This window comes from Corapipo altera, unplaced genomic scaffold, assembly GCF_003945725.1.
Source record: "Corapipo altera isolate COAL_440 unplaced genomic scaffold, ASM394572v1 47, whole genome shotgun sequence".
Classification (NCBI taxonomy): Eukaryota; Metazoa; Chordata; class Aves; order Passeriformes; family Pipridae; genus Corapipo; species Corapipo altera.
In genome coordinates, this window is record NW_020884897.1 from 2,032,980 (window position 1) to 2,045,262 (window position 12,283).

A 12,283-nucleotide genomic window follows, 5' to 3' on the forward strand; every position below is an offset into this window, starting at 1 on the left:
CAGCCATTCCAGTCAGCTTTTGAACAGATTCTTTGCTGGGAATTATGGTGGAAAAACATGAAGTTCATCCTGGTGTGTTTAAGAACAGACTGTATGTGCAATGCACTCGCACAAAAGGATGGAGACAACATTTATTGACATTGGTATAAAGATATTTTGAGAGTAGGTAGGACAAAAGTAATAAGAAATACTATTGCTCAAATGCCGAAATAAGTGTACATTTCTCTGTTTATATCAATGCTTAAACAAAAGGAAATTAAAAAGAGGCAAAAGATGTTTTGGAAGGGTGGTCTTTAATCAGCATTGGTGTTTGTTTATACATGATATTCTTGAATTTCATGTGAAATAGTATATAATTGATACTTGCTGGATAGCAATGGTATAGTCAATGAAGATGGGAAGATGAGCATTGTTACTCTGGGAAGTATAAGAAGGACAGGGTAGTAAAACGTGAACAAGGAACAAAGAGGAATGGGATAAACCCAGTGGGTGGAAGAAGTGGGCCTAATAAATGAGAATGGAAAATATTTCTTGTAACATGAGGCAAGGATGTTTTGTTTGGATTTTTCTGTGGGCAGTTAGAGGTATCCTGCCCAATATGCATGTTGAAGTATCTGGTCTTAGAAAGAATTTCACAGGGAAAAATGATATTAAATTGTCAAAAAAAATTATGCCTTCTTTTTTTCCTGTCTTACTGCAGTAACATCTTGTCCAGCTTCTTAAGCAGGAGTGGTTATATCTATATGCTCTTTCCAACTTTGCTTCTGTGCAGAGAGCAGCACAACATGTGCAAAACTCATCAAAGAATGGTAATAGGGAAATCCAGAGGGAAGAAAAAAGGAAAATAATCACAGCATTAGGATGACTGTCTCAGTTGGAAGACCTAACACCGGCCAGATTTAATCACAACATGTATAATTTGAAGTGACATACAGTGTATCCTGCTGTCTTAAAGCAATTGCTGTTGAAGATGACTTCTGTGGATTTTCTTCAGCTTTGTGCATGTGGCTGAGAGAAAGATGTGTCTGGGAGTTGCTCACTGTGGTTCTCCCAACACATAGGGTGGCCTTCCTACATAGTGGTGACACTGAGGGTTTGTTTGGGACATCAGTGCCATCCAGACTGCTCATGGTCTGCATTCACACCCACCCCACTCATTCTGTACCTGCTGGTAGGTGAATGGAAAACCTGGCAGGTGAAGGTGCTCTTTAAGGAAAATTTTGGAAAATATTGAAAGTTAGCGCAGTAGGAGAAAAAAGGGTGGCCTGTAAGACTTACTAAAGCTACAGCTCATGGGACAAATAAGTTTTTTGTGCTAGCAAGGCCCAGGGGAAACAACAAAATCTCATCTGAAGAATATAATTTCTTCATCTCTTGACTGAAGACAGGTTCAGTCTCTCAGTAATCTTTGGTGGCAAAGTGCAGATAGCTCTCATTTTCAGAATATTATTTCAGAGCTAGGTCAGGAACTCTTTCTTCATTGTCTTAATTAGAGCTTTACTTATGCATGACTTTTAGATTTTGTCAGGCTCTGGCTAACATAGCTTTTAACCTCTTTTCAATGTCAGATCCTACTGAGCCATTTCACTTTACATCAATTTTTCCACCATTACAGCCTTCACTTCAGCTAACTGCATTTAGTTAATTTGATACCATTTATTTGTACAATGCCATTTATAGTCAAAGTATTACAAGTTTTTTTTTTCCCTGAAACTACTGTACTTGTCTTAAGATTCAATTGAAAGTGTCTCAGAATTTAAAAAGTCCAATTTTGTCTAATTTCCTTGTCATTCTCATTAGGCAAAGGGTAGCAGAAGTGGGAAGGGGGATTCATCTCAACACATTTGATTAATCTGCACGTATGCAAGCGAGAACACTAAAGTGAGAGGCTGTGCAGGTCACACAGTGCCCTCCCTTCTCCACTACCCTGTAGCATATTTATTGCCTAATTATGCAGAGCCATGAGTTAGATACTACAAAACAAACCAATCAATTTCCCAGGGTGATATTTCTGGAAAAACTGAGTGTGAGCAAAGGACGGCTATAATCTCCAATTCCTGCTGGAAAGGAGAAGAGCGTGGTAATACATCAATCTGGGAAGTTTCACTTAGAATACCTTGCTGTGGTGGGTAGTCCCTCTAACTACAAGCAGGAATAAAGTGAGGTTTGTTCATGACTGTATCAGCTGGTCAGCGATATTTGCAAAATACTTGTTCATTCAAATATTTTTCTACACCAGATGATGGTTATCCAAAGGCAAGTCAAGGGAATATCTTCAGTTTCTAACAATAAATAATCTTTATTCCCCAACAAAAAGTATAATTACAGTCAGCTGTAACTACCTATAATAGATTAGGTTTCCTAGAGAACCATCTTTTTGACTTTACATACTTCAACTTTAGCTATAAGATACCTTATAATATACTTTATTTGTAATTCTCTCTCCTGTCATTTTTGAAGACATGCTGGTAATAAACAGAACAATCTCTTCCCATGTAAAATGGCTAAATCATGAACTCATGATTACCTGTGTGGTCTTGAATTGGCCCGGTTTTGCTGGTCAGGATTGCCCACCTTAAATCCACCTGGTTGTCGTGCTCCCAGTGGCACAAAGTCTTTTGGGATCCCCAGCCAAAGGCACAGTTGAAATTGTATAGTGGTAGTTCTGCAATGAAAGAGGGAAAAGGGGGAACAACATAAGATGATTAATTTTGTACTTCAAAACAAATGCATACAATTGACCATTAATGGAACCATTCCTCCTTAAACTGTGAGAAGCCATAGCAAGAGCAACCCTTCTGGGAAACAGATGAAAACTTACTATTTTTTGTAAATGGAGTGACTGTTTCCCGTCTCTTTATGACCCATATTTTGGGATTTTTTTGATGGATTCTTGTGATTTGCCCACATTAGCTGATAACCACGTTGTAACATATAAGACTCACAAAGAAAGATCTGGCTTACTTATCAGATATACTTTCTGGAATTTCTTTGCCCTGTAATGGTGCAACATTTTGCAACAACTTGCAATGAGATTTGGACAAAAATTAGAAAAGACAGAAACATTAGTGGAATGTCCTTGGCCAGGAAAGAATTTCGGGTGAAATCTGCAGTACGTGGCTTCAGTAAGGAACTCATTCAGCATCTTCGAGACGGTTAAGTAGGCCCACAAGATGGCAGCATTGAAATGGACAAATTGAAAGGGAAAAGGGACAAATGTGGCTGATTGCCAAATGAACTCAAAATAAGCTTCAAAACAAGCTCTGCATAAAACAAGGGAAGTCTGGCATTATGGTCAGGATGAGATCATATCTTGTCTTTAGCTCCTTTTCAATTCTGCCCAAAGGTTTAATACATAGTAGCTTATTTTCTTCAATAGAACTTGGAATTTAAATGGAAAGATTATATGAAGATAGCACATAAATCCCTTGCATTTCTCATTTTCAGAAGCAGTTTGAAATCTTTTGAGCTTTTGCTTCCTAACACATTGGTGTGAACTTTTATCTCACCTTGAGCAATGACAACTCCCAGTAGAGCAATACCCTTCCCACAGCAATGTGACCAAATCTTGGAGTCTTTTCTCAGTCATGACTCACGCCTTATTAAAGGAATAATTTAGGTTTACTTTAATGTGATGCTTTGTGCAAGTATAAACTAAGAACAAAGGACTCTGTGCTCCCATCAATATCAACTCTGGGGGAAGAATTGTGTGTCTTGCCCATTATTAACAAAAAAGTCATGAAAGATAATGCAATGAGTTTCTTTCTTGTGAGAAAATAAGGAGAAATATGAGAAGTGTGTTGAGACCTGTGGTTGGCCTGACCTTTGAGGTGGAGCTCTTCCAGTCTGAAGAAGCAAAGACCTCCTCCATGTAGTGAACTGCCAGGGAAGACTGGGAAGGCTTTTGAACTCACAGTCCAGATTTTAATGGAAATTAAACTAGAATAATCATTTCATCAAGACAGAGGAAACCTCAGGTGAGTAGGTTGAGACAGAATGGATATAAAAAGGGTTCATCTATCATTCTCTCCTTGCCTGCTGTGTCCTTGTTTGGCAGGTCCTTGCTCCCAGACATAGTTTTAACTCAACTCACTGGATTCATGCATTGCAGCCACTGTGCCCTCTCTCCTCTGCCCCCTAGAAAACTTCATTCTGTCAGCAGAGAGGTCTGAGCCATGGCAGTTTCTGCCCCTCTCCTCTGCCTGTCAGTGCCTTTGCTGTGCTGGGGCTCTCTCTGCACAGAGCTCTCGTCCCTCACTCCTTCCTTTCATCCTCCTCATCCCTCCTGCCTCCCCCCTCTCTCCCGCTGGCCTCCAGAGGGGTCTGCTCCACACTGTCACGAATGCAGCATCCTAGTTGGGAACAAATGAATTAAACAGATAATGTCTGGCACAGGAATTCAATGTGGAGAAAAGATGTTTCCTGGAGCACCCTAGCCCTTTCTAGGAAAGAGGCAGATTGTGGTGAATAATCTCTCTTTGGGCTCAAAATGTTGAAGAAGCAGAGCTCAGCAGCCTAAGCACGACTGCAGAAAGGCAATCCATTATGTCTTTTTCTTCAGTATATGGGGTTTTTTTCTAGACAATGGGGCTAAGATCAAAGACATTTGCCCAAAAGGGGACATCTGAAAATCAAGGGGAGTTTTTAAAGAAACAGAATGACATTGCAATGAATTAAACGGTTTTAAGATCATGAAAAATAGCCTTTCATTGTCAAGGAGGCCTAGGGAGAGCTATATTGCTTGGCTTTGACATCAGAGCCATGAGAGAGAACTTTAGAAAAGGTTTTAGAAAACGTAAAACAAAATTAATCTTATTAATCCCAGAGGATTATATTATGCAAAGCTAGTGATAGCCTGTGTGGTATTCAAACCATAGCAAAGGAGAACAGTAGTAGATAGATCACATTCATCTGAAGATATCACACAGCATAAATGAACACATAGCTCAAACAGATTGAACGGACTAGTATTGTTCAACTCTGAATAAAAATAAATAGCAGAATACACAGGAGAAGTATGTAAATGAGTGAAGAATCCAGTGAAAAAGGAATACAATATTCTGTTTTTTCCATTTCATAGCCTAAGAACTGTGAGATATTCATTGAAGTTCAATGTGGATCAAAGGACAAAAATTCTCATATGATGTGAGCTGTACTTGCTCCCTCAAATGCTGCTAAGGCTGAACACAATTCAAAGAGAACTGGACACTGAAATGAATAAGGAAAATATCCAGAATTTAACTGTTAATTTTAAGTGCAGGAAGTGACAAAAGCCTTTTGCTTTATGCTCTGAGGACAGCTCTGAACATTGAGATTTGAAGGAGAGTTTCAAAACAGAGCTAAATTTCACAGCCCCATCTAATAAATAGTTTCTTACACTTTCATTTGAAATATATAGTCCAGGAAATTGGCAAAGAGCCTAAGTCTGATATGCTTTGGCCATGCCTGTGTTCCTTGGCTTCAGACTCAGAGACAGCGTGGTGTAGCATAAAAATGAACTTGTTTTCCATGCAGAAGTTTCCACTGAAACTGAGAAGAATTTGACTGGTAACCTGCTCTCAGTCAGCTATTCCCTGCTAGGTTCCATTTGTTTTCTGAAAAGTGACTGTGTTAATATATTCCTTAGACAATCAAAGCAATGGGATTGAAGGTCAAAGACAACCCATTTCAGAGTGCTTTTATTTTATGGGCTCCTTAAACATGCCATCTCTTATTGCCTATTCTTATGTCTCTTCCAATCCTTCTCCCAGGGACTCATAAAAAGAAAGACAGACCTGCTAGCCAATTAATAAAGGACACTTGTAGCATGAGGATAGGTTCATTAAGGTTCAGTATGGACAATGGATTTGCCCCAGCAAAAGACAGACTAGTTCAACACTTCTATTAAAGGTCTCAGGGGGCTGATACAGTAGCTCACAGCAAGCTACAGGCAATCTGTGCTCTTTGTCCTTGAACTACAGCTTGGCAGCTCTGGTGGAAGGACGGAAACTAGGGACAAGTAGCATTTGTTGTGTTCCCTCTGCAACGCTGACCCATTCCCCTGCTAGGATAATTCTCCTGCCAATAGGTGATTGATCTCTTGGTTTGTGTGTATTGAGAGGATGAAGAAAACCAGCTATTATGTAATCAAATAGCAGCTCAGATGAGAATCTGAGAGGGAGGTGTGATGAAATCCCATATGCCTTTTTCAAGATGTAGGGTACGTGACACTGAATTAAAACAGATTTATCCTCTCAAAAAATAACCAACAGCTGTACTTTTTGACCACATCTTGCTCACAGCTGGGACCATTACTGCACATGAACAAGAAAGTAATTCAAAAATCTAGTTGAGTTAGTTTCTTGCAAGTCCATCAATCTTTTGTGGCCCACAGACTTTGATATATTTTTATAAATACTCTAACAAAAGGCAAGAAGGAACAAGATGGTATTAAAAATGCTATGAAAATTCTCTTATAAGATGCTCTTGCCAAAGGGTAAATCAACATTAAAATAGGAAATTACAAACATAATTTGGACCACTTCAAAGTAGTATATGTGGTTTGATTCATATTTGCATTTCACCTTTTTATACCACTTATGCTGGCAGCACAGAATTACCTTAAATGATAGTAAATGATAACTGTTTTAATACCCCTGTACTGATGAAAAATTGCCCCATCATAAATTAGAATCAGACCTGTTTTACCTTTAAATTATTTCTTAGCATAGATTTTAATTCAAGATTTCTTAGTTATATTTTTCTGAAATAGCTGTTACATGTGAAAAAAACAAGGTACTTTACTTCTTGGAACAGTCTGCTTTACAAGAGACTTGACTTATACACTGAGAGCACATACTGTAAATGAACAGCTTGCTTTGTATGTAAATAGCTAGGAGACAAGCATTTCAAATAGTCCTTTAGAATTGAAAAAGATGTGTTCAAAAAGACTACATGTTAGCAAGTCTTAAGACTGAGACCTGAAAGGTATTTACCTTGACAGACAGATTTGTTAAAGGCATCTTTAAGTTTGAGGCGGAAAGTAGATCCTCTCTTAAAAAAAATAATCCAAATCTTTAAACATTTTTAGCAGTTTGAAATCACAATAATTTTTTATTTTCTTTCAATTCAGTCTCCTTGAAATGAACTGTAAAAGTCGCCTCGATGGAAAGCTTGTTTGTACACGGAGGCTTTCCAGCTATTTGCTCTTAACAGTTTCCATAGTGTATGAAAGCTGGTTGGAATGGGATAATCTCAGGCTTTGACACACGCAAGCATGTTAGTTTGGGATAACAAGATTAGGGGTATTTGCAGGCTTGAATGCAGGCAGTAGGACAGCAATACGTGGCATTGGCACCTATTGCAAAATACCTGTGCCACGGCAGGTGCTGCTACCGAGGGGGGTGGTCAGTCTCTGTCCCTGTTCACTGTGGGACGAGCTGCTGTGGCCAGCACTGGCACCATGTAGCTCGTGCAGGGTTACCCACTGGAGCCTGCAAACTGCATCTGATCTGGAATAGCTCTTTGGCTTGGAGTTCATAATTTACCTCATGGTGCATTAGCATCTTAAGGTAAATCATGCCTTAGAGGGAATTAAGGCCAAAACTGAAGGTTCAGTCCTTGGTATGTTAAACTGATACCTTGTTCAGCTTGAGAATAGCTGAATGAGTGCACTTATCCTCAGGCAGCTGAGGGCCAGGGGCCCCCTGAGCAGCCCTGTAACTTCAAGGGCAGTTTAAACTACATTATTTGTAGCTGACACAGCAGACTCTCTCCCAGCTGCGTGGCCCCTCACTCCAATGTGCTCCGTTGTGCCAGCCAGGTCCAGCCATGCCCCTTCAGCAGAAGGAAATGTTTACACCACCCCCATGCCAGGAGGGGTTTCCCCACGTTGAGGGAAATTTCTGTCTGCCCCTTTTTGGGAGTTTTTTGGCTGCTTTTCAGTGAGGGATTATGAGGCAGCTGGAAACCTTTATGTCCTAAACTGGAGATTCTGGAAACCTTATTCTTATTTATTAGCGTCTGACTGATCTCTATCTATGATCTTTGTAATGTGCTGCCATGTGGGAGCCTGGAGTTTGGGATGTGAACTCGTCCCTTATTCCCCGGAAGGAAATGGTTCCTAGCAGCACAATGCAGGGAAGTAACATTGGCATACTTTGAACAGAGCCCCAGAAACTCCTTTAAAAGAGAAAAATCTTGGCACATCACAGAGTAAGCAAAGGTGGTGCAGGAGGGAAGTAAGGAGAGAAATGAGTATATCTTAATCTCTGGCAGTAACAGCCAATCTGTTATTGGAGAGTCCCGCCCAAGCCAGGGGGATTAAACACAATTTGCAAACTCAGCTGGCACCAGACAGTAGGGAGCGAAACTGTATTGCACAGAGGCACTTTCTAAATTTACAATTTGCTTAAATGCTAGAAGATACTTAAAAAAGCCCCCTGTAAATAAATTCTTAATTTCATCAAAAGAGAAACCTAAAAGATAATTTCAGACATAAAAAATAGAGTGCTTTACTCTAAATCTGTTGCACAGAACCCTTTCTTCCTTAGCATCCCCCACCCCTTTCCAAACTGTGGGATCAGCAGCAGCCCTCCAGCCCTTCAGCAAGGCTGACTGTGGAAGAGCAGGGTGGAGAGGTGTCCCATGAGGGTGGGCCAGTTTGCTGCTCTGCTTCTCGTTGCACCACAATCCCCCTCTGCTCATAAAGCAGGGTAGAGCTAGAAATAGTGTATGCTGACTAAGCCAGCTAGATGACACTGGAGACAAATTTTGAGGAGAGTAAAAGCATTGGCCTCTGCAGTATCTGAATGCAGAGGCTGAGAGTGGGAACAACGCCTTAGCTAAGTCAGCTCTATCTCTTAATCAGGTCGACACCATCACTGTCCTCTAGGAAACTTTTGCATTATTAGTCCCTTTCTTTCACTTGAAGCAAGAGTGGATTGTTGTCACATGGTTGAGGAAACAATGATAAACATTTACCCACCCTGTTAATAAATCATTTGCAAGACTGTGCCTGACTGTGCTTTAATGGAGGAAATGGGAGTAACTGAAAACTGACCTCTACTGCTTCACAGTTATTGTTGCAAAGGATTTTTAACTGGTGCTCATAGTTTTTTGAGTTTGGCTTTTCTACTCAAATCTATCCTCTCCCCCAGTTCCAGTAAATTGTACAGAATATTAAAAAAATGGTATGCAAGCTGTGGAAGCAGCAAACTAAGGAATTTAAAAGCTGCCAGTTATTGTATTAAGTAAAAAGGACTCGCCGCAAGTGACAACTTGGTTTTCCCTTTTCAAGTTCATGGTAGCAGTTTATTTTGAGAAAACTTGCTAGAAAACAATATTGTAAAACTGCCAGCTCCCTGGTGGAGAAAACTGGCAAACTTTACTTGTCTTAGTTTTGTAAAACCATGGATATAAATAGTGAGTGGGCCTGTGTGGCTCTGTTTTTGTTTTCCCAGAGTTTGCAAACACACTGTGTCACTGACATGCCACATTTAAAGAGTGCACTGTGTGATTAAGTTAGTTTAATTTTGTCAGCATTTGGCATTTGCTGATGCAGAAGGAAATCTTGTTCTCTGCTGTTTCTACATGTGGATGAAAGGAATAAAATATTTACTGTACAGAGCTAAGAAACCAGATGCTTCTTTACTTCAGAGACTTTTACGGAATGGGAAGTCAGGAAGTGCTGCAATTCATTATTTTGTCTCTGGCATGAAATTTGGGTATGGAATTTATTGTGGTTTTAATAAGAAAAAAGAATTCTTTTTTACCTGGTTGTAATGTATTGTCAATTACTGTTGGCTTTTCTGTATTCAGCACTGTAGTCCCACCTGGAAAAGAAATTATGCGTATCATGATACATGGGACATAACAAAGGACACAGCAGTCATTAGGAATATCCTATATATAAACCTGAAATATTGCCATCTTTATTAGACATGTAGGTAACTGAGTATGTGAGCTTAGGCATGAAAATATGACATCAAAGGTCTGGTTTCTTTTATCAAAAAGGAACACAAGGACTCTTCATTAAATAAACCTCTATATCTTGGAGTTGTTGCAAACACCAACTAAGTAATCCTCACCATGTCCCTGTGGCTGTCCTCGGTTTATAGACAGATTTGCTCCAAATGACATGGGGAGTCAGCGACTGATGTTTATGGTACCGCCTAGGAGTCATTACTGCGTGCATTTACTCATTACATGTTGTTTCTCATATCAGGGATGTGAGGTCCTCCAGCCCCTGCCATACTGGTTCCTCACCAGTTGTTTCATATATTGTTTCATAGCTGTGTTGTGAGACCAGCTCACAAGAGAAGTACATGGGAATTGCCTGACTTTAGGATCTAACCTAAGGCAGGTCTCAAAGCGAAGGAGGAATTAAAGACCTCCCCTTTGTCCTTTTCTTCAAGCAGATAAACAAGAGGTGAGTGGGGTCATGGACCTCTCCTAAGCTCATTAATTGTTATTTTTAAAATACTTGACTTTTTAAAGCAAGCCTCAAATTATTGATAAAGGAAACAAAAAGGAAATTAGCACAATTATAAATGCACAGTGGGGTGCTGATTACCAGTCAATGGCTCCTCTTTTCTCCAGCAAGCAAGTGCTTAAAGCATTATAGAAAGGATGACTATGATGACTTCCAATGAGAATGAATGCCCAAGCTGTATCAGCTTTATGTTTGTGAGAATAATCTGATGGGAAATGCTATAAGCCACGCAAATAGAGTAGCTCTGTATGGGGTCCAAATAGAGCAGGAAGGAATCTGGCCTCCAGCACAATTACAGTTAATTGCAAGGGAGGCTTCATTGTGATACTCACATATGTGCAAGTGCTGTCACGAAAACAACTCTAACAGTCATACCCATGAGAACGCGGGTACCACACTCGCATTGGGAAAGGATAAAAGAGGGTAAGGCACTGATGAAATCCCCTCTGCACTGCCCTGATATCCTTAACCGGCCACAAGACTTACATACTTGCCTTCAATGATTTTGGCAGAAGAAAGGCAAGTTTACAATTAATTTATTGGTAAAATCAGTTCTGTGCATTTTAGTGTTTTAAGTAACTTCAAAGGTACAATGAAATGTTTCTCCAGTGTCCAGAACAACTGGGCACCCACTGCCTGGAGTTTCTAGCTGTTGTAATAATAAATTATACTAAAGTGTCTGCACCTTTGTAGAAGGGCAATGTAGTAATTTTCAATATCAGTACTGAAACAGGTTCAGTTCCTCAAAAGAACTGGTGCTCAGAAAGGCCAGTGGCTGTTCCCTTGTCTTAGAGATTATAAACTGCTCCATAAGCTCAACCTGCAAAAACTGCCATAAGGTTTTTCTTCTGCTCAGTGAGCTTTCCCTAAGAGACATGCTGGATGCATTCCTGAGCTCCTTGAAGTGCAGAGACTATGAGTGAACATGGAAGGTGCTTGAATAGACCTCCCTCTTTCCCCTCATACAGCCTCCATCTATGTAAAATATGTCTCTACCTATTGGGCTTTGCCAGACCATGTAGGGCTTTGCAGAAAGCCCCAGTGCTTCCTGACTTGGGTCTTTCTTTTCTAAAAGATTAGTAAATTACCATGTTTAAACACCGAAAGATTTCTGAGTTACCTTAAACACAATACAGACTATTTTGTCAGACTCTCCACATGGCTGTTTTCAAAGGGAATAAGATTCATCTGGGGCATGAATCTGAAAAGCAGTGACAGTGACCGTGCACTGTCTTTTCCACTCAAGACTTGTTTTTTCAATTTATGATTTGCAACATGCAATTACAGGAGACATTGGCAAAAGTCAGAAAGGGTTTGATGCTGAAACTGCACTCTCATTAGTATCTGCTGCCTGATGTTCTACTTGGCTCCGTCCAAAGAGCCAATCTCTTACCTAAGCTTTCCCAATGTCCTCTGGGACAGTTATTGCCAGATTTTAATACTATTTTATATCATGGATGTAAGAAGCAATAAACATTTATTAGATAAGCCCATCAGGGAGCAGTGATGAAATAACTCGTGTTGCTGCATCTAAAAATAAACCCAATTAATGTAGATGTACAGATCTCATCAAACAGGCCCAGAGATTTGCAGAACAAGTGACCTCCAAGAAGAGATTAAATGCATAGAGGTGCAGTGTCAGCTCTCTAGAAGGACTAGTGGTTCTGTGCAAAACTGTGAGGATATGAAACCTAGCAAGCTTCCTCTGTTCCAGATGCAGACTATGTTATGCCTCCCCCCCCCCCTCATTTTTCTGTTAGTGATGGCAGCTTGGAGAACATTAGCCCCTCTGTGGTTGTAATGCATTGTTGG

At 40.1% G+C, this 12,283-nt stretch overlaps 1 protein-coding gene across 3 annotated transcripts in view; it reads right to left on the reverse strand.

The window, feature by feature from the left end:
- Nucleotides 1-12,283, reverse strand: part of NRP1 (neuropilin 1) — a 112,719-nt gene that overhangs the window by 8,785 nt on the left and 91,651 nt on the right. For all 3 annotated transcript variants that reach the window (XM_027648432.1, XM_027648430.1, XM_027648431.1), the window contains exons 13-14: nt 9,753-9,812; nt 2,528-2,665 (exon numbers count right to left, since the gene is read on the reverse strand). In XM_027648432.1, coding sequence (XP_027504233.1) covers nt 2,528-2,665; nt 9,753-9,812 — 198 coding nt within the window. The remainder of the gene's footprint in view (nt 1-2,527; nt 2,666-9,752; nt 9,813-12,283) is intronic.